Raw genomic sequence first — 23,829 nt, 5'->3', positions numbered from 1 at the left:
ATTTTTAGTAGAAGCAGGGTTTCACCATGTTGGTCAGACTGATCTCAAACTCTTAACCTCAAATGATCCACTCCCCTTGGCCTCTCCAAGTGCTGGGATTATAGGCATGAGCCATTTAGAATTAGCTCTTTCAAGCCTCATAACATCCCTATAAGGTAAGGACTGCTTGTATCTCCAATTTGCAGATGAGAAACATGAGGTCCAAGGAGGCTAAGTGACCCTAGGGTACTGGAATTTGCCAAGATTACATAGCCAGTGAGGGGCAGAAGACAGAACTTGAACTCAGGCTCCTGGCTCGTAGGCATCACCAGGCCTCTGTCCCTTATACCCTTCTATTACTTTGTCCTTGTTTTTGATTGTTAATTGACAGAACCCTGGAAGACATTTTGTGAACATAGACAGATATTTCAGTTCATAGACAATGCAGTGTTCTTGCTTATTTTTATGGTTAGTTGATGTCAATTCAATGTGCTATTTGCCAGAGAATTTTTTTTATTTCCTGAAGACTCTAAAATCCACTTAATTCAGCCTGCCTTCTGAGATCCTTTGCCTAGTTGACTTTTCATATATAATAAAAGACTCCTTATTTTGATTCCCTTTCTTTTCATTGTATAGGATAAAATGCCATTTCAACATATTTGAGCTTTCTCTGAGCAGATCAGTATGTGATAACATTTATGTACTTTATTAATACTCAAAAGCATATGAGAAATGAAGAGTATGCACTTCTTGCCTGTGGTGTGGAAGGAAGGGTTGTTAAATGGTGTGAGCATGTACATTCACTAGCATCATTTGTATGTGATCTCAGACACACAGAAAATCTTTTTTTTTTTTTTTTGTCAAATCAGATTGAGGATACTTAATGAATGGTATGTAGGCTCTATTGTAATAGTTTTGGGGAAGGGCATTATTTTTCAAAATCTTGCCATTATGGCACAAAAATGAGATTTCAGGCATATATAATTTATTTCAATTTTGTTGTAGATTGTATTTAAATAAGAATATATTTATGAGGAACAAGCTGTTGACATATTTTTAAAACTCCAGTTGCAGAGCTTAAGGTAGATTAATGCCTATGCACTAAGCACATTTTTTTTAAAAGGAAAGAAAATAATTAAAAAATTAATAGAAACTACAAGGTGTTTACCAGTTGCAAAATTGGTTAAGATTTCTTCATGTATAACATTGCTTGTCCCTTCCTTCAAATATATGGCATGGGGAAGAAAAAGAATGTAACTTTTGGGAATATAATACAACATAATTTCTTTCCATTGAGCAAATTTGTAAAAACTTATGAATTGCTTCAACTTATTAACTTTATCCTTTTGAGGAACTTTAAATAGCCTGGATTATTTCATATGGTGTATGGCCATACTAATATTTTTGTATGGAGGGCACCGCACTAAAACTTAGAACTAGAGCTTAATTGTAACTCTGCTTCTGGTTACCACCTAGCAGTTAATATCTTGCTTCAATTTCTTCAGCTGGAAAATAAATTACTAATACAATATAATTTTAGCTTTTCTTTAAAATTAATGATCCTGGGATAATATTGGATTGCATATTGGATATGCAATTTCTGATCCCTAGGGTACTAGAGGTTGCCAGTGTAGTGTGGGTAGAGTATTCTAGTTTTAAAGCAACCTGAATGACCCAGAAATTAGTATTATACTAATAATTTACTGTGCAGTGCTTCTCGGATCTACATACCACAGAGGAATCAGTGTGCCTACCTGAGTGTTACTGAGCCAGCCATATATATAGTCAATCAGAAGTGTGGATATTTATTCATTTACTTAAAGTCTCCCATTTTGTATTCTTCTTTGTGGTTGTATCACTTAGGATTAGGTTTTAACCCACATAATTGAAATAAAATAAGTAGCTATACACAGTAGAAGTTTATTTTTGTGTCACATCAAGAAAGTTCTGAGATAGGCAGTCCAGGGTGGTATGCCTGCTGAGAATCAGTAGGGACCCAGGCTCCTTCAACACTCTGCTCTACCACCCCTCTGTGCAACACTCAACCCCACGGTCAAGATGGCTGCTGCGTTCTAGCCATCAGCTGGTACATTTTTAGTACATGTCATTGGCCAGAACATTGGCTAGCCATGTGTCCACACTTAGCTTCAGCTAAGACTAGAAAATGTAGTCTTTAGCTGGGCTGCGTGGGGTATGCCCAGCTAAAAGTTGGAAGTTGTTACTAAGGAAGTGAAAGCAGTTTCTTCCCTTTCCACAATGATCTACCTATGTTTGTTTTATTATTTTAAAAAAATAACCCTTAAACTTTATTTATAAATTACTATTAAAATTTTAGAATAATATATTCATCTTATATCTTTATAGTATTAATTCCCTGGTATACTTTGGGTTTTTCCACTTTGAGAAGTACTGATTTATATGTGATTATTTAAATTAAATAAACACTGATTTAAAATTGGATGTGACCTGCTAATTAAAAGTAGCAATGTTTTGGATCAGTGGGTTTTTTAACCACTTTCATTGGTATGCAGAGATTTTTCCCAACCTGAGCTCACATGGCAATTCTGCAATTGCCCTGAGGACTTGAAGTGTATTAGGATCACTGATTCTCCTCTCCGCAGGTGCTAAATCTTTTGCAGTGACTCCAGCTGTGTGGTCACATTTGTTACCTTTGGAGTTGCATTATTTCAGAATGCCTGGCAATTGGCTGGCATTGGAGACCTTTTCCTACCATCTTACCTGTGTGTTATCCTCCTGGAATGTTTTGCAAATAGCACTTATTAAAGGAGTTTTCCACATTTGTATCTATTTAACCCATTTATGCCGGAGGTTGCAATTTTTTGAGTTTTTGCATCAGTGGAAAATCAGACCTTGGTGATGACTTGAACAGTAGGATATAAATAACTCCCCCATACTTAGCATTCCAATAATGGAACACTAGGAATAAGTGGGTGTGAGCTATTTTTTAAAGCCTCATATCCTTCAAAGCAGTCTGTTACTACAACTTACCATTACATTAAAGTTGATTTGTCAATTTTTATTTAAAGTGATGTATATGTATTCATATATATTATGAGATATTTAATCTAATATTATGACTATGATTTCCTATTCCATCAAAAGAACTGTTTTCCTGGGGATATTCCTGACTTTTGGTCATTGGTTTTTAATCTATTTTGAGGTGTATTCAGTTTGTAAGAATCAGCCTTCAGGTTACAGGAATCTAGAACAAACTCATAAATTCAGGGCTTTGTTTAAAAAAAATAAAAACCTTTGTACCTACTCTTTCACTGATATATTCATTTCTTGCTTTTTTATACAAAGGTTTTGCTTCTACAAATATGCAAGTTTTCCTTCTGCAACACTTTTTTTTAATAGAACTTGTCATTTCCTTTGCCCAAACGTCCTTTTTTCATCCTGTCATTTCATTTCTCTAATATAGACTTTCCTACCTGAAAGTAACCTTTTCAAAAACTCCTTACTTGATTGATTCTGGAAAGATCTGATCTCTACTTTACTCAGCATGCCTCCTGTACTTGTGTTCTCAGATTGCCTAATCTTAGACTCTGGTTTTTAGAACTTGACAAGATATTTGAAATCTTTGCCAGTATAGTTTTTCTTTGTAGCTATTAATTTAGCGGGGAAAAATTGCTTCCCCATTTTTTCAATGTTCATTCTAGTGAGTAGTTTCTTTTACCAATGTTTCTTTGAAGTTACATAGTAAAATAAAGTACACCAAGAAAATATGCAAACAGTTTGAGTTGAAAAGACAAGTTACTATTGACTCTTTCCATTTTTCTACAGTTGGGAATGCTTCAAGTGTTCTTTTCTAGGAATAATCAGTTAAGCTTTTTTCTTTAGACATGTTTCCCTTTTATAAATATAAAAGTCTCATATCTCATTTTAATTTTATGTGAAATTTAAGACAATTTCAAGATTAAAAACAAGAACAAGCTGGTTTTCCATAATACACACTGCTTCTGCTCTCTTGCTGCAATAAACTGATACAGATTTTCCTCCTGCCCTCTTTGTTACAAACATATCTTAGAGTCATAAGCTCTTTAACATTCTCACTGTTACACATATGTAGACAATCTGTCATTCTCTGGTGCCCAGGATTAGAAGTAGAGAACATTACTTTGTTGTACCCAGGACCTTAAGGTATCTTCCAAATATCTTTTGAAGTAATAATTAATCCAAAATATACCTGAAATACCAAAGTAGAACTTTATCCTAAATTACCATGTATACCAATAACATTTTGGGAAAATGTGCACAGATTCCTGAAAAGATTTACAAGTGAATTATTGGAATAAACTCTTAAAAGTTGATCATTATTTTATGGATTTGATTTAAAGCTATCAGATCACTATTTATTGAATGTACACAAATTATGGGCAACACAGTATTTTGAATGCCTTGAAATTAAAGGAATTTATGGTCTGCAAAAAAGATGACATGTATATAAATACTTTTATCACATATACAAATATGAACAGAACCAAAGAAGCTATAAATTATTATCGAAGAAGATATTCCTAAACGTGGCCCAATTAGACATGAATTGATATAGTAAGTGGCATTTCAACTGACATGGAAGGATCTGTTGAATGTAGCATTTGAGCTGAGCTTGAAGGGCCTGTTGAATTTCAATTGATGGAAGTACTTCTAACAAAAGCAATCATAGTGAATAAAGTCATCAGAGTGGTCAGGGATGGGCCAAGCTAAGGGAATGTAGAACCGTGTAGTGTTGGTCAAAGTAGGAAGTAAGAAACAAAGGCCTTGGATGTCAACTGGTAGTTGGGCCAATGAAAATTTCAAGATTTTTCTCATGGGTAATTTTGTTTTTTAAGTAACTAATATAGAGAACTTGAGCATTAGTATTGAATAGAGAATATTTTAATAGGACTTTTAAAATATACTGGTTGACATTGGGAAGTGAACTTTTAGGTGAGGGCCTAGGAGTTACAATAAAAAGAAATTGATGAGAAAGTACATTTTGGGCTGCTTATTCGGAGATAAACTTCTATTACAGACTTCTCTGTGAGCATAGTGATAAATTGTATTAATGGAAAGAAGTCATGAGGTAAATCCAAATTTTAGTTCCACGGAATTGACTCTATAGAATATAATGAAAGAGTGCTCTTGGCAGGTCAGTTCCTGGAGGGAAGGCTGAAGGTCATAGCAACCCCACTCAGCTATGTTTGATAACTGATGTTTATTCTAACGTTGGAGTCTTTGCTGGGTCCAGTTAGGATTTTTATCTTATTCTGATCCTCTCATTGTTTATGCAAGCAAAGAATAAGACTTATTTTTAACTTGTCTTTATATAAGGTGGTACACGGAAGAGTACATAGTCTAGCAGGCACCGTTATCATGGCTCTGCATATTTCTACCCAAGGTACAAAAGCTTTCCCTGATCTGATCAAGTCACCCATCCCAGGATTAATGCACCATTGCCCATACCCTTCTGGATCATTGACTTTGTTACAAACGAGTTTACTTCCTGAATAATTGTAGGAGTAGTTTATGAAAAGCGGGGAGTGAGATGGAGGAGAAGGGGCAGATCAGTTCCTAGTTTTCTAGTCTATATAGTCACTTACTCCATAAAAGTTAAAGACTTTTCTTCCCTTGAACATATATGCTATTCATGCTCATAGATAGAAACACTAGAGCTAATGGAAATATACATGACATCATAGTCATAGGATAGACCTTATTGCATATTGTGGTCTTTGTTTAGCTTGGTATGTACTACATTAGGCATTTGAGAGAAGCTGACTCAAGTATAGTTTGATATTGTTATTGACCTGGAAGGATCTATTTGAGTGATTTACCCTGGAAATGATGTGAACTAGACTGATTTTAGCTAAATCCTGCACTTACTGTTTTTCTCTATACTGGTTTATAATCCAGAAATGCTAAATATCAGTATTACATTAGAAAAAAATTTACTTAAGAAGGGATTCTTTAGTTGCCAATGAATGTGTGATAGTTAACTGATTATAAATTTATTTCTAATTGGTTTGAAAATATTGGTGTGCAACCTTTAATTGCCTGTCACCAAACTGTTCCTTCATAAATTCAACTCTGAAATCAAGAGAAAACTGGGCTGTAATTTACAGAGATTTCATGTAAGTGCATTTTTGGAAAATTTTTTATTTATTTTCAAGCTCTTTATTTCCCCAGTCTTCAGGGAGGAAATAGGGCAGAAGCAGTATTAATGTACTATTAATGAAGCTCATGAGTCTGAAATGGACTATGAACTTCTGGGGAGGAAACCATATCTTACTCTCTTATATTCCTGTCACCTGGTACCTGGCACATAGAAGCTGACCAGTAGAAGTTTGTTAACAGATACTGAATTATTGATGAAATGAATATGCATGCAGGTTAAACAAGATCTGCACTGCACTTTGTTGGTAATATCACTGGACTTCAAATGGGAATATAGCTACCAGAATAATTTTGGAAATAACTCAGTAAGTATTATATTTTCTCTATTGAAGTATTGATGAGGACCATAGGTTAATGGATTAGAACTAGGTTCTTTGGTATTATTGGGCCTCAACTTTATCTATTCTCTTATTTTCTTAGAAGAAATAACTAAATGGGTTTAAAGTCATAAAATATATTTTCAGTGACTGTTGCTTATGTTCTATTCTTCCTGATCTTTATGAGAAGAAAAAAATGCTAGGGACCTTATGTGGATCTCTTAGTGCTGTTTTTTCAGATCCATTTATGACCCTTGAGAAAGAAGCCAAATAAAGATGCATTGAGACATTTCAGTTCCTAGAGCTGTAAAATCCACCCTAGTGACATTTAAACAACCATCTATTGTATCTACAGGTGAGGAATTCAGACAGAATAGCAGGAACAACTTTTCTGTGCTCTATACTGTCTGGGGCATCAGCTAGAACACTTAAGAGCTAGAGGCTGGGATCATCCTCAGGCTTTTTCAGTCTTATGTTTGGCAGTTAAGATTAGCTGTTAGCTGAGACCTTAGTTGAGCTGTTACCTACAACACCTACTCTTGTCTTCTTCATGTTTCCTTCTTTACTGAAGTGGTGGGAAAGGAAGGGGGAGTATTGCAAAAGAGAGAGAAGTAGGTGTCAACTGTATCTTTTGTTATGATCTACCCTTAAAAGTCATGTAGGATGACTTCTGTGATCAATTGATCGGAGAAGTCCTGAGTCAGCCAAGGCTAACCTGTCCAGGTTTATACAGTGTGGACATAGCACCTCTTAATGGGGAGGTTCTGAAAGCACATTGGGACTGGAAATATTGCTTTAGCTGTTTATGGGAACATACAGTCTCCCATGCAATATAATTCCTATGTCTTTTGCTTGTGGCTTTATAATTTTCAAGTATGAGTAATAATTTATATTTTCCTACATTGTTTTTACCAAATAGACCACTTACCAATTCCTGGTCTCTAGTTCTGTTTAGTTTTTTTTTAAAGTAATTTGCATCTCATTATGTTAATCAGATGGTAAAATTGATGGCGGGAAGTTTAAATTTAAAAATAAAAATTGATTATCTAGATTTTTCCACAATAAACTTTTATTTATTTAGTTTGCATCTGCAATCCTGGGGTATTTGTTTTTTTCTCTAAAACAGTTTATTTGGTAATATCTAGGGTCTGCAGTGCTGGATATGCATGCTGTTGCAGACCATAGATGCATCTGAGGGGTTGGGAATAAGGGGAAGCTTTTAAAGACTAAAGGAAGTCCGTATAAGTGGTCTGGAAACAAAGATTATTGGTTACAGGGGCTTATTCTGGATGGTGACATTTGTTACTTGGTGGTAATGGTTGTTGATAGTAAACCGTATTTCTCTTGTGGAATTGTTAAATTGAAAGCTATATTCCTTTTATTTATTTATTTTTATGTAGTATAATCCCCAAACGTATATTTTTAAACAATATTAAGTCTACAGGGAATTTGCAGACTCAGTTCAAAGTTGTTTTTAACCAGAACCATCCGATAATAACATTTCTATACGATACCTTGTCACCCTCCAAACTTTGATATACATTTTGTACACAAGCACATTTTTCTTTCTTTTTTTCGAGATGGAGTCTCACTCTGTCACCCAGGCTAGAGTGCAGTTGTGCAATCTCGGCTCAATGCAACTTCCGCCTCCCTGGTTCAAGCAATTCTCTTGTCTCAGCCTCCCGAATCGCTGGGACTACAGGCGCTATTAGCCACCACACCTGGCTAATTTTATTTTTAGTATAGACCGGATGTCACCATATTGGTCAGGCTGGTCTTGAACTCCTGACCTCAGGTGATCTGCCTGCCTCAGCCTCCCAAAGTGCTGGAATTGCAGGCGTGAGCCATTGCGCGTGAGCCATTGCACGTGGCCACAGGGACATTTTTCTGCATAACCATAACACAAACCATCAAAATAAGGAAATTAAGAGTGATTTATTACTACCACCTAAGTCTTATACCTCATTGAAGTTTTGTGAGATCCACTAATACTGTCCTTTATAAGGTGAGAATCCAGGTCAGAATTACATGTTGCCTTTATTCGACATGTATCTTTAGGCTCCTTCTTCTTGAATTTACTCAGTGTTTCTTTGATTCTCATGATTTTGATGCTGTTGTAGGCTATCAGCTTGTTGTGTAGAATGTCCCTCAGTTTGGGTTTATCGTATGTTTCTCATAATTGGATTCAGGTTATGCATCCTTACAGTAATGTCACAGAAGGGATACTGTATTCTGCATATCGCATCTGATTAGTTAATGCATGATTTTGACTTGCTTCATTATTGATGATGTCCACTTTGATCATTTGATTAAGGTGTTATATACAAGGTTTCTTTGCTGTCACATTACTAATTTTACCTTGGTAATCAGAATTGGGAGCTATTTAAATATACCTCATCAATCTCTGTGTTTATGGTATAATACTGATCATCATGAAAAAATGTTGGATGTTTTCTGTCTTTATTTTTTTTTTTTTTTTCTTTTTTTTCCTGGAAGGAAAGAAGGCAGACAGACTAGCTAGAAAGACTACCTTTCTTTTGTTTGTGTACATCACGTAATTTAGTAGCTAAGCTTGATTTTTAAAAGAATACTTTTTTTTTTAAGTGCTCAATAGTTTGTTTTAAGTTCTAGGGAAAAGACAGTGTTATTTATCCAATTAACTGAATGACAAAATAAAGCGATGTACTTGTTGTTTATGCTTTCAAAGATTTAGATGACTATTAGCTTTCTTGATTTATTAAAAGAAATAAGTTTTGAGCACCTACTGCATCTCACACCTAGGAGAACAAAAGTCTTGTGCATAAATGCACATGCTACAAGAAGTATGGTAAGTGCCCTGCTGAAAGAATAGTTCTCACAGGGGAGAACTATAGAGGGGATTCTTTATTTTGACTTTGGTAAATAGCTGTGACAGGAGGGGGAAGTTTCAGGCACCCAGTGGCAGGCTGTATTTGGAGGAATGGAGTAAAGTACTGGTGCCTGAGGAGTCTGAGGCTAGGTTTCAATACTTTATCTAATTTTCATTTCCCCATACCTAGTTACTGTAGGTATGGCCTCATTAAAAAATATAAACTCTTTGGAGACAGAACATTTTGTTTATTTATCCTTTGATATGGTGCCTAGAAGAGTGTCAGGTATGGTACATAGCAGCTTATCATGGCTCTCAAATAACCACTTATCAAATAGTGACCTAGCAAATTAGTGGGGTTTCCAAGTCCATTCATCAATTTTCTTTTGTAACATAAGAAAGATTGTGATGTCATTTCCATAGTGATTTTTTTTTCTGGTGAGAGTTTCACCTCCATTTATTATTTCTGTTCTTTTTCCTATCTTGTGGTTAATTTCCATTTCTCTTCAGTGCCTTGCCATCATCATATCCTCGGGATGTCCCGGTTGCTTGTGTTCAGTTACTTGAAGGTCTTAAGAACCTTGAAAATTTAACTTTTCAAAGTCAAATCAGGGTTTCAAATTTTGCTTACTTATTTTAATTGTACGTACTGGCAAAATTAAGCTCACAACGAAGAAAAACCGATACTGCAGAATGTCAGTGGAAACGAATACACCCTTCTGGGCGCTTATTTCATTCTCCTGAACTTTCACTGTGTTAATACGGGTATCTTTTGAGATTTTTAAAATAGAACCATTGCCTTGACGTTGATCTTTTTATTGCTTCTGTAGGGTAATTGTAGTTTATACTCTTTTAGATAATCTGGAAAATCATTTGAGTTTTCTGAAAAGCTGAAAACTAGATTTGATGCCGCATGTAAACATTTTTTGTACTATTTCTCATCTGTGTATTTTAAATAACTTTATTCTGAAACATCTAAAACATAGTGAACAAATATAACTGAAAGAAAATATCTTGGTGCAGAATGACCTCTTTTTTTTTTCTTTTCTCAACGTGGATATCATTTCAGTCCATAATCTGTGTATTACTTATCAGATATCCCAACCAGAAGTGAACAGCATAATTTTTAGTTGACAAAGCACTTTTATATATTTAATATCATTTAATCTCTGCAATGTCCTTGTAACATATCATAAGCATTTTTAGAGATGTGGAAGCTGAGCCTCAGAGAAAATAGGTGGCATCATTAAGATCATACAAATTGTGTAATTGGGGTTTGAAGCAAACCTTTTGTTACACAAATCAGTGAAAACTGATTGGTGCGTTTTTACTTTGAATGGTGACCTTTATATTTTCAGTGCTTTTTTTCTTGTTTGTTTAATAAGTCTTGTTTAACTATATTAACAGTAGTCAGAGATCACATTTGATATCCTAAGATGTTTTTAAAACATTTATATCAAAATGTTCGCTATCATTTTACCTACTAAATTTTGCAGAATGAAATTCTTTGAAACCCACCTGACCAAAGCAGAGCATTCTTTATATCAGAAACATGAAATGGGAAAAGAGGCCCATTGATGTTGGCATTGGGAATAAGAAAAGCAACTCCAGCACCGCCCCCCTCCCCCTTATCCCATTATCATTTCTGTGTAGGATTCTCTCACAATCCAGGCATTCTTTTCCTCAAAATGGATGGGCCAACAAAGGATGCAGTGTTATAGGTTTCCCCACTGTGCTGGGCCCTTCTCAAGGCTCCCATTCTTGGGGGAGAGAAAGGAGTGGGTTTGGGTTGCAGGCTGGTATCAGGAGAGCTCTGGGGCACAAGCATGGCAGCCTAGTGTGTCCCCATGCCTCAGACGTGTTAAAGTTCTCTCTAGAGGTGTAAAAGACCCCGATGTCCTCAGAATCCAGCATACCAAGGATGGAGGAGGGCTTGCACCATCCAACTTTTAATTATTCTTGCATTTGTTCTGAAACTCATTTTTTAAGAAGCTACTTATGATTTTCTGACATTGGGATATAATTACACTAGCCACAATGAATAGAAAATTTCTGTTTATTTTTGGGTAGGGGAATGAGTATACTTTTAAAAAGGAATTACCCAATGATTGTCTTCTCTAAAAGTTTCAAGATCTTGCTTTCCACTTCTTTGAATATTTTTTCGCCATCTTCTATTGTTTGACGTCCATAATATCAAAACATTAGCTGAAAATAACGCAAATTTTATGCTTTGGGTGAAGTTGCTCCCGAGTCTGACTCTGGTCCTTAGCTTCTGTTCTTCCCTGTCTCCAGCCTCACGTAGCTAGGCTGCTTTACTAGCTTATGCTAGACAGCAGCACATGGAGGGATGTGGGAGGCTGGGGAGGACAACATACCCCTCCCTGCTTCACTCTTCCTGCGGCCCAGTGAAGGCATTTGGTGTATTATTCTAGGACAAGAATTGTGGCAATACTAGAAACAACTCAGTGTCTATCCAGGTCATGATCATTAAAATAAATGCAAATACTTAACATATAGCATCTGATTGTGGTAAATAGAATGTATATTATCCATGTTTCCTTATTATGCTACCTTTTCCCATAAAAGACTTCAGTCAAATGACTTAATCCTACAAGAAGATAAAATGATTACTTTTATTGTGAGATTGTCTTTTCAAAAGACACAGCAAAGTATAGGTGGATATCTGTTACTTAAGTTGTATAGGAATGGAATTACTCATTCTAATATAGTGAAGGGAACGCCTATGAGTGTTGCTGATTTTCAGTTCAGTATTTGGTCCCTTATTGTGGTCGTTTTCTTTTCAATTTGAAAATGTTAGCTTTTCCTTTTGGTTTAGGTTCCCCTGTACCCATAGAGGTAGTCTGGGTAGAGGCATGTAATGCAGGTTGAGCCCAGATGTCGCTCCATTCCTGTCCTGCCATCTAGTGGAGAAACGTGCATGCAGTGCTGGGCACTGTAAAACATGGTGCAATTTCTAAATAACTATATTGAGTGAAATGGAAGGTTTAGTCTGTACCTTATACCCAAATATTCATAACATGTTTAAGAAGTAGTAGTACTGGTAGTAAATGGCAGTTGATGAGTTACTAAAAAAGATAGGTCCTTCAAAACATACTAAGTATAAGAGTAACTAATGGAATCCCCAAAATGAAAAGTAATAAGAAAATCTACCATTGCAAATATAAAAATGTAAAATAAAATTATTTGGCACTGGTGCAGAGATGGGTAGACATTTGGAACAGAATATAATTCAGAAACAGACTGTGAGGGTGGCATTTTAAATAATTGAGAAGATGAAATATTAAGTAACTAATGTTGAAAAGACTGGCTAGCCATTTGGTTAAAAATAAAGATGATGTTAGTGTTATTCTTATCTTTAAAATAAATTCTCATTGGATAAAATGTTGAAACATTAAAGAAATGATACTGTAAAATTCTGAAAAGAAAATATGGACCATTTAAAAGTTAATCTTGAAGTGAGAAAGTCTTGCTAATAAGACAGTAAACCCAGAGGCCATTTCAGAAAAGACATTTATCCTTCCAGCAAACAATATGAAAACAATTTGAATTTGTTTTTCTGATTAGTCGTGTGGAATAAAGGGTTTTTTTTTTATGTTTATGCCGTTTAGCTTTCTTCTGTGAATGGGTGCTTTCTGGTTTTCTGGTGCTTGTGATTTAATCTCCCTTTTCTTTTCTTTTTTTTTTTTTTTGAGAGGGAGTCTTGGTCTGTCACCCAGGCTGGAGTGCCGTGGTGTGATCTCAGCTCATGGCAGCCTCTGCCTCCTGGGTTCAAGTAATTCTCCTGCCTCAGCCTCCCGAGTAGCTGGGACTACAGGCGCATGCCACCATGCCTGGCTAATTTTTGTATTTTTAGTAGAGACAGGGTTTCAACATGTTGGCCAGGATGGCCTTGATCTCCTGACCTCATGATCCACCTGCCTTGGCCTCCCAAAGTACTGGGATTACAGGTGTGAGTTACTGCACCTGGCCTTATTCCCCCTATTTTATTTTAGCATTAAACCTTTATTATGTGTGTTGTAAATATTTGTCAGTCTATTAATTATTTTGTTGATTTTTAAAAGTCTTTTTAAATTATAATTTCATTTAACTTTTAACTTCTCTTTGACTTATATTAGTAGAGGGATAGACTCTCATATTTTTTCTTAAATCGGTAGCTGATTGTCTCTGTCATCTAGTTCCATTATCCCCATTTATGCAGGTTTCCTTCCTTTTGTCCCTTAGTAAAGTTTTCATGTTTTCTTCATGTATATTTGGTATATTTTTGTCAGATTTATTCTTAGGTCTTTGGATGTTGTTGCTACTACAAATAAATTTTTTACTCCAGTTTTAAAATTTGGTATTTGACCAGGAGCAGGATTCTGAAGTACTTTTACTTCTAAAAATGTTACATTTGTGGAGTTAGGATGTGTGTGTGTGTGTGTGTGTGTGTGTGTGTGTGTGTGTGTGTGTGCTGAAAACATTTACCATGAAGTTTGTTTTTTAAGAGCTGTTATTAAGTAAATTTGCCTTTTAAAACTGATAGATTTTAAATTCCAAAAATTACTGTATTTTTATATATAGATGAGACATCCTGAGGGCCTCCCAACTCACAGGAAGATATCAGTATACTTTTGGTGAAGTTCCAATTTCAAAGTTTTGCCATGAGTTCAGCAAATTTAAGATCGCTTCCACCTCGTCAACTGAATCCAAAATCCAACCCCTTCAATGTTCTTATAAAGTATCCTTCACATCAAATATTCTGTGAATTTAGGCTGAAGACTAGAGATCATGAGGAGGGTTTACATCAAGGGACAGCGAGGCATCCACCTGCTTACTATCTCTGCTGCGGCCTTTCACCTCAGACTCAGAAAATAGCAGCTTGCATGTCACCTTGGTTCCCACTCTTCCTTCTAAGCCAAGTGGAATATTATCTTCTAAAAATACTGAGTATTTTTCCCAAAGGAAACCATGATGAATATATTTTTTCTACTCCTTTACAACATGTGCATTCAAACGATTTTACTGTGTAGCATTTATATTTGTTTTAAGCACCTCTAGCTTAGGATTGTACATAAAATTTTAAATCATTCTGCTCTTGTTTATTACTTTCAGTCCAACGATAACACTATTGAATTTTCAGCACCTTTGATATTCTTGGTAAATGTAGCAAAATATAAAAGTTTTAATTCAAAGTTGGTATAGCCTCTATTTGTTTTATATATAGATGTTCTTTGACTTACAATGAGATTCTGTTCTGATAAGCCTAGTGTAAGTTGAAAATATTTCAAGTCAAAATGTGTTTAATACACATAACATACCAATGTCATAGCCTAGCCTAGCCTACTCTAAACATACTCAGAACATTTGCATTAGCCTACACTTGGACAAAATCATCTGCCAAGACAGCACACAGTTATGGGTGCATCTCTTGATTTCATTGCCGACTAGCAGCTACGGTTCACTGTCACTGTCCATGCATATTACCAGCCTTGGAAAAGGTCAAAATTTAAAATTTGAAGTACAGTCTCTACTGAAGGAGTATAGCTCACACAGCATCATAAAGTTGAAAAATCATAAGTCAGGGATTATCTGTATTTATAAATAGAGCTTCCTGGAACATAAGATGTTTTGGTACGGTTTCCTTCCCTACCAAATAATCATAGCCTATTTTACTCATTCAGTATCTAGAAGGATGCACCTCCTTTCTGTCATCACTCTTGGTCATGCAGTGACATTATTAATTTTGACATAAAATGTGATCTCTCTGTCCCCTGCTAAGAATGAGTGCAATAAAGAAAGTTAATACAAATCACTTTAGGTGATAAAATGAATAGAAAAAGGGAAAAGGGAAAGGAAAGAAAACTTAGGCTTAATGTTCCATTAAATACTTAATTAAGCTGTGCAGTGATGTCATTGTGACGATACTTCTTATTGTGCAGTACTCCTTAGCTACAAATCAGGTTATGCTACGAATCAGGTTATGCTACAAATTGGTGTGAAATGCAGAAGCATGGCTGACACAGCCATGGCAATAATTCATTCTTCCTGAATAAGAGACCTGCCAGGTCTGTGAGATATAACTGTGGCAATTCACTCCACACATTATGAACACAGAATGGGTCAGGCCCCTGCTTTCATGACTGCAATATGGCATAGGAGTCATCAATGGACAGCAGTGGAATTAATGTGTTCCTCAACATGTCATGGCCCTATTGGTTTTCCTATACTGAAGCTGGGTGTCTTTGGCAAAGATTTATTCAAAGGGATGACATCCTTAAAAACAAGTTTGTGCCTATAGAATAAAATGAAGTAAGGGTGGTATTCCTTAAAATGAACTGCTTTGATTTTCAATGCAAATCAATCATACTGGCAAAAATTTGTCAGAGATGCATTAACAAATTTTTGCCAGTATAATTGATTTTTCATATGTTTAATCCACGTCTTTTGCTTGTGTCTGCATACAAATTTATCTCTGACCATGTATCCATTGTCATTTCCATTTTTTGACCTTTTTCTGAGATTTTAAGGCTTTAGCTACTGATTTTTAAGTTGTTTTTGTTACTTACTGATCTTACCAAATAAACCCATATGTCCTTATTTCATTTAGCATTATCAGATGAAATGTTATAAACAACAGCATTTATTTAGAAGAAAATATCATATTCTTTTCTTTACTAATTGTTTAAGAAAATTACTTGAAAGATTATGACACCAATTATAAACTAGATTGGTCTTTGTAAAACTTACTGCCCTGTTTTATTTACAGGATCTCCAAAGATGGGTAAATGGTGCTAATGAACATGGCTTTGTCTTGGTATCTTTTGGAGCTGGTGTCAAGTATCTGTCAGAAGACATTGCTAACAAACTGGCAGGAGCTCTGGGGAGATTGCCTCAAAAAGTGATATGGAGGTAAGGTAATAATGCAGATTGTTTCTGTGCTATTGACACTCAGTATCTCCCTGTTTAGCCCACAAGATCCAGTAAAGGGTAGCACATTGTTTCCCTGGCAAGACTATCAAGATGCCCTTGACTTTTCATTTTGTTTCTTAGCGTATTCAAATCTAGGAATTAATTCATAAGGCTCTGTGATGAATAAAGAAACCTCCAACTTATGGCATAGAAAGAAGATATGATTCAGGATGACTTTTCCTTGTGTCTGATGCATATTTATGTTTCCCTCAGAGTTCTACCCTCGTTAACTCTTTTATTATTTATTATAATTTTAATAATTACTTGTAATTGCATGCCTTTTTATATACTCCTTCAACTCAGTTTTTTGAAATGGGGAAGAAAATGATGGATTTTGAATGCCTAAAATACTGTGGACTCTTTTGGACTCCCACTTTGTCCCCTTTACATGTGTTTTTCATTTATTTTCTTTAAGAAACCTGGCCTTTAAAAACACAATCACTTACCATTTAACACAGTTTAACACAGAACCATAGATTGACCCCAGCTTTTTTTTGGAAGGCTTTGCCAACACATGGCTATCTTCAAAAATTGCAACCCAATGTTGAAAAAATCAGACATGAACACTTTCTTTAGCACGTATTTATTGAGCACATACTACCACTGTTGAACTCTAGGGATACAATGTTGGTCCCACAGTTACTACCAAGAGTAGAAGAAAGTGTCCCTCAAGCCATTGAAAGCAGGCTTTGAGTAACAGATTTTCCTTTTATAACAAATGGGTCAGGATTAGCTTCTACTTCTCCTGGCTGAGCTCTGCAATGATACCTATTTTATTCGAACTGTTCAGGATTTTTCCCTTCAGATTCCACTCCCATTGGGTTTCCTCTATTAGGCTGAACCCCAGAAAGTACCTCTTCTGCTTCCTTTAGCACAGTTTATACCTACTCCATTTAGACTCTTTGTCACCCTCTCAGCTGTTAGACATATTTATGTTTTATCTTTTGAAGATCAGACAGGAAAAACCCTGCTTTGCCCCACAAAACTTTTATCTCTGGTGAAGCTAAAGAAGAGAACTTTCTAATTTCTTTCAATACTTGTGCCTTCCCTCAGGCTCAGGGTGTTAAGGATTAGGGATATTGACTGCCCTAGCAATATCCAAGAGGCTGCCCTCTCTGCCCCTTCTTGTTCTAGCTTCTGGGTGTCTGTGGGGAATGATCTTCTAGAGTAGGTTTATTATTTATTTTATTTTATTTTTTCTCGTCTCTGTATGTGTATAAGGTGAGGAGCCAATGGAAAATAGACCTCTATATAAACACATTATTTGTTTTTCCCCCAACCAGTGAAAGTTTTTATTGAAAAGAAACTTAATCAAATATTTATTGTTACCAAAGCATGGATTCATTCTTAAGAATACCAACAAAAGATCATCTAAGATTTATTTTAAATCCCATACTTTAATCAGAGAGCCCATACTGTGAGTATGGTTTGATTTTTAAAAGATTAATTGTCTGGTATACATTTTAGATTTTCTGGACCCAAACCAAAGAATCTGGGAAACAACACTAAACTCATAGAATGGTTACCACAGAATGACCTGCTTGGTAAGTCAATGCTGTGTGGTTACTTACTTGGCTGTTAGGTTTTAATACATAAATGTGATTTTTTTGACAGGTTCATACGGTATGTGTGTAGTATATGGTAGAGTTATTATATTTTTTATCCAGGATTGCAAGTGTTAAGTTTGAGGCCAAAATTTTAAGTCTTTATTTATTGAAAAGGAATTTGTAAAATGTAAACATTTGGGTCTCTATATTAAAATTTTTAGACCAGTCACCAATTTTAATTATCTGAAAATTTTTTACTTAATAAGCTATATAAATTAGTAGTGAATAATATTATACCTATTAGAGAAATCAGGTGAAAGTAGAACAGTTAAAACAATTTAGGTTACAGGTTTATTACAGATGGTCTGAGAACCAAGAGAAATTAGAAGTTATTCATTTGTCTGAAACCAAAGACAAGCAGAAGACCAGGGGAACAGTCAATTTATCTTAACTTTAATTGGATTATCTGCTTCTATTTTCTCCTAAATCACTGGGTATTTTTGAATCACTTTATATTATTTAATTTCGGGGATTCTGATTCTCAGAATTAAAATAGTAACCATTATATGCATATCTTTTAAGTGTGTTTGAGTCTAGATAATTTAACTCCATGTTCAAATAAGCACAGAGAGTAAAAATGTAAATTTTTATTCATTAAATATTTAGGAAAACTTAATGCCATAGTATCCTTTAATATATTATCAATTAAGAACATTATAAAAAGGTTATTGATTTTGACAATATTGACCACCATTTATTCCATATTACTAATGCCTAACATTATGTAAAAGTGGCTTTGATTTTAAATTGTACTTTTAAGAAAAGAAATTGAAACTGTATTTTAATCCAGCTATAGTAATTCTCCTAAAAATTAGCAAATTGAATTTTATAACTAAAAACCAGTAAAGAATTTTATGTATATAATTTCTTTCATCTAGCTTATTATAATACTATTCTATAGATGCTAAAACGGAAGAAAAAAGAATACAAGGCAATTTACCTTTCTTGATACTTGTATTTTTTTTTCTTTTTACGTCTTTTATGGATTTACTATTATGAGTTAGATTCCTTAGAAGATAGGAAAGAAGCAGGAAATTTAAGTGAGATAACTTGACTATCAGCTATCTCAGTGTAACACTGTTATGTATGAACATCTAAACTTTATTGCGTGGGGGGTTTTCCAGTTGTTATTGTTTTTCTTTTTCTTTTCTTTCTTTTATTTTTTTTAACTGTGAGGCTCTACTGCAATGTCCATGTTTGAACATCCTCCTCAAGTTCTCAATCTCAGCTCTCTGACTTTTTCAAGATTAGTATCCTTTTTAACAACAGGCATGATCCTTGTGAGTCCTCTAATAGCGTCTATGATCAGAAGATTCTTCCAGGATGAGAAGTGGGAACCAAATCAATGTCTTTCCCCTCCCTTCATCATCACCCCCTCCTCTCTACATAGCAGCTCTGCTTTATTTTTTACTGTTGGGCTTGGTGGTAGGTTTTGTTCAAAGAGAGGAGTTTTTGCTAAAAGTAAAGTTTGAAACCCACTTCTAGGGAAGATCCTTTAGTTGGACCTAAGAGTCAGAGAAGCCACTTGTGTGTAAGGGCTAGAGACACTAACTAACCAATCCCACTAGATTTCAGGATGGAAGAGCTTCAGGAGCCCCATTGACACCACGGTTCCCACAACAGTAATTTTGTACCTGGCACATGTATATTTTGAAAGATCGAACTGGTGAAATTATACCTTTAGGAATCCTTTATCTGAATTGCATGTTTACTGTAGGGTCAATTTTTAACAAATTTATGGGAAAATCTCTACTGTAGAGTAATAATGTAAGTTGTCTTCTTTTTCATCTTTCTTCAGGGCATTCAAAGATTAAAGCCTTCCTGAGCCATGGTGGTTTGAACAGTATTTTTGAAACTATGTATCATGGTGTGCCTGTGGTGGGAATTCCACTCTTCGGAGACCATTATGATACTATGACCAGGGTACAGGCAAAAGGCATGGGGATATTACTAGAATGGAAGACAGTTACTGAAAAAGAGCTCTATGAAGCACTGGTGAAAGTTATCAATAATCCCAGGTAAGGTTTCAATTAACATTAAAGCTGATGAATGTACACACCACAGTATACTGTCAGTAGCCAATTATTTTTAATAGATTAATAAATTATCAAATTATGGAAATATCCTTTAGATTCCTGTGATAATGCTTTAGATTCCTGTGATAAGAAAACATGCATAATGTTTTCTATAATTTAGAAAATAAAAACAGCGGTCATTTGACTATCATGTTATGATACCAAATGATATTATACCAGGATTTTCCAAACTGAAGGAGAAAATACAATGTGAACAATCTTGGGCATCTACATTGTGTCAATGTTGTGTGCTTTATTTCATTTTCATACTTATAACAGCTGTATATCATAGTGTTTATTATCCACATTATACAGGCAGGGCACTTGAAATTCAGAGGGCTTAAGTAATTTGGCTCACACAGCAGTAGGAGTCCAAAGTGGAAGCCAGGACTGTCTGATTCCCAGGACAGTGCTCTTTATATTGTGTGGTAAGTCCAGTGTTGCTGGGTTCCCCTAGCACTGAGTATTGCAGAAATACTGAGATTTATTTACACAGGTGAATGATGAAGCAGAATCTTTATTTTATTTTGCTTTTCAAATTCTTGATAGGTCCTGAGTTAAGCTAGTTCACAAATGAGTCTCAAAGGGTGAAGAACTGGCCTGTGTAGTTTTAAAACAAAGCAGCAGTTTTCTTCATTTTTAGACATGATATTTAATTTATCTTGCATTTCCAATAGCATTAAAGATTAGAAGAGTATACCTTTTTCTGTTTATAGCCAGGGGATATGGCTTACTACTGGCTTGAGAAATACTACCACATTCTAAGGAACAACCAATAATAAAAAAAAATTATTTTATATAAAAAGATGCAGCTTGCATATAAAATGCTGAATTCAACTGAGGTTTATTATGCTGCCTTTATGTGAGCTCAGGGGTGACCTTCATGCTTTAGTTTCTTAAAGGATCCTGTGTCGGATACAGCTCTGGCATTGGAGCAATGTGTTTCATAATGAGGGTTGCCTGAGTATATTCATTCTTCTGTTATCTGTAGTTTTTCTTTTAAGGTGTGCTTTTCAAAACATGATGTTATTTCATGTATGTACGAGTGTGTGTATGTGTGTGTGTGTGTATATATATATAAATATATATATAATATATATATATCCAGTCTTTTAGGAAGATTTGTAAAATATAGCCCTAAGTAGAATTATGGGGAAACAGTGGCAGAACTGCTGAGATTGGGTTGGTTAAAAAGGAAAGAGCAAAAATCTAGGTTGTTTACAGGAAGTTAGTCCAGCTGTGTTTTATGAGGCATGAGTCAGGCTGAATCAGAGCAAGAACAGGTTACAGTCTTAAGTCGCACTGCAATTAAATTCCAGCTATAAAATATTGGAGATATGTAAGTGCTTATTTAAGGATTATTCTGTGCAGTGAATAAATTTATATCATTCCCAAAAGCATGCATATCAGATAATGAGTTAATTGCATGTAACTTGAAAACCTTAAATATTTAACTGAAAGGCTTTTATACATAGAAAGATGTCGTAGTCAATGTAAAAATGCCAATGATTTGTGTAGCGTGTCCTTTGCTAAAAGTCATTATATAAACTAAAGTCATTTATCTTTCTTTGTTTCAAATGTGATACTATTCCACATTTAACAGGTGATAATTATTGAAAAGGTTAGTTTGCTTCACTAATATTGTGTCTGAGATATTCTAGCTTAAACCAAGTAACCAATACTGTAAAAGAAGTATTCCTTTTATGAAGCCACTATCATCCTGATACTAAAACTGGGAAGGGACACAACAAAAAATGAAAACTTCAAGTCAATATCTCTGATGAACATTGATGCAAAAATTCTCAATAAAATAGTGGCAAACCAAATCTAACAGCACATCAAAAAACTTATCCACCATGATCAAGTCAGCTTCATTCCTGGGATGTAAGGCTGGTTCAACATATGTAAACATAATCTGTAAACATAATCTGTAAACATAATGCATCACATAAACAGAACCAGTGACAAAAATCACATGATTATCTTAATAGATGCAGAGAAGCCTTGGATAAAATTCAGTATCCTTTCATGTAAAAGCCTCTCGATAAACTAGGTATTGATGGAACCTATCTCAAAATAATAAGAGCTATTTATGACAAACCCACAGCCAATATCACACTGAATGGGTAAAAGCTAGAAGCATTCCCTTTGAAAGCCAGCACAAGACAAGGATGCTCTTTCTCACCACTTGTATTCAACATAGTATTGGAAGTTCTGGCCAGCGCAATCAGACAAAAGAAAGAAATAAAGGTATTCAAATCAGAAGAAAAGAAGTCAAATTGTCTCTGTTTATAGATGACATGATTGTATATTTAGAAACCCCCATCATCTCAGCCCAAAGACTTATTGAACTGAAAGGAACTTCAGCAGTCTCAGGATACAAAATCAATGTGCAAAAATCACAAGCATTCCTTTATACCAACAATAGGCAAGCAGGGAACCAAATCATGAATGAACTCCCATTCAACAATCACTACAAAGAGGATAAGATACCTAGGAATACAGCTAACAAGGGATGTGAAGAACGTCTTCAAGGAGAACACAAACCAGTGCTCAATGAAATAAGAGAGGACACAAACAAATGGAAAAACATTCCATCCTCATGGACAGGAAAAATCAATATTGTGAAAATTGCCATACTGCCCAAAGCAATTTATGGATTCAATGCTATTCCCATCAAACTACTATTTATATTCTTCACAGAGTTTGAAAAAACTATTTTAAATTTCATATGGAATCAAAGAAGACCCCATATACCCAAGATAATCCTAAGCATTAAAAAAGAAAGGCTGGAGACATTATACTACCTGACTTCGAACTATACTACAAGGTTACAGTAACCCAAATAGCATGGTACTGGTACCAAAACAGACATATAGACCAGTGGAGCAGAACAGAGATCTCAGAAGTTACAACAGACATCTACAGCCATCTGATCTACAAACCTGCCAAAAACTAGCAATGGGGCATGGAAATCCTATTAAGTAAATGGTGCTGGGAAAACTGGCTAGCCATATGCAGAAAACTAAAACTGGACCCCTTCCTTACACCTTATATGAAAATTAACTCAAGTTGGAGTAAAGACTTAAATGTAAAGCCCCAAACCATAAAAACCCTAGAAGAAAACCATGTCCAATATCATTCAGGACATGAACATTCATGATGGAAACATCAAAAGCAATTGTAGCCAAAGCCAAAATTGGCAAATGGGATCTAATTAAACTAAAGAGCTTCTGTACAGCAAAAGAAACTGTGATCAAAGTGAACAGGCCACTTACAGAATGGGAGAAAATTTTTGCGATCTATCCATCTGACAAAGGTCTACTATCCAGAATTTAAAAGGAACTTAAACGTATTTACAAGAAAAAAACAACCCTATCAAAAAGTAGACAAAGGATATGAACAGACACTTATGTGGCCAACAAGCATGAAAAAAAAGTTCAACATCAATGATCATCAGAGAAATGCAAATCAAAACCACAATGAGATATAATCTCACACTAGTCAGAATGGCGATTATTAAAAAGTCAGGAAATAATAGATGCTGGTGAGGCTGTGAAGAAATAGGAATGCTTTACACTGTTGGTGGGAATGTAAATTAGGTCAACCATGTGGAAGATACTATGTGATTCCTCAAGGATCTAGAACCAGAAATACCATTTGACCCAGCAATTCCATTACTGGATATATACCCAAAGAAATATAAATCATTCTACTGTGAAGACACATACACATGTATGTTTATTGCAGCCCAATTATAATAACAAAGACATAGAACCAACCCAAATGCCCATTGATGATAGACTGGATAAAGAAAATGTGGTACATATACACCATGGAATACTATGCAGCATTAA

At 35.1% G+C, this 23,829-nt stretch overlaps 1 protein-coding gene across 2 annotated transcripts in view; it reads left to right on the top strand.

Moving 5' to 3' along the window:
- UGT8 (UDP glycosyltransferase 8) overlaps nucleotides 1-23,829 on the top strand; it is an 82,134-nt gene that overhangs the window by 51,658 nt on the left and 6,647 nt on the right. For both annotated transcript variants that reach the window (XM_032292472.1, XM_032292473.1), the window contains exons 3-5: nucleotides 16,088-16,230; nucleotides 17,758-17,834; nucleotides 19,696-19,915. In XM_032292472.1, the coding sequence (XP_032148363.1) occupies nucleotides 16,088-16,230; nucleotides 17,758-17,834; nucleotides 19,696-19,915 (440 nt within the window). The remainder of the gene's footprint in view (nucleotides 1-16,087; nucleotides 16,231-17,757; nucleotides 17,835-19,695; nucleotides 19,916-23,829) is intronic.

Source organism: Sapajus apella, unplaced genomic scaffold (genome assembly GCF_009761245.1).
Source record: "Sapajus apella isolate SASKATOON/1434 unplaced genomic scaffold, GSC_monkey_1.0 scaffold27, whole genome shotgun sequence".
Classification (NCBI taxonomy): Eukaryota; Metazoa; Chordata; class Mammalia; order Primates; family Cebidae; genus Sapajus; species Sapajus apella.
This window is presented reverse-complemented; position numbering and strand designations above follow the sequence as displayed.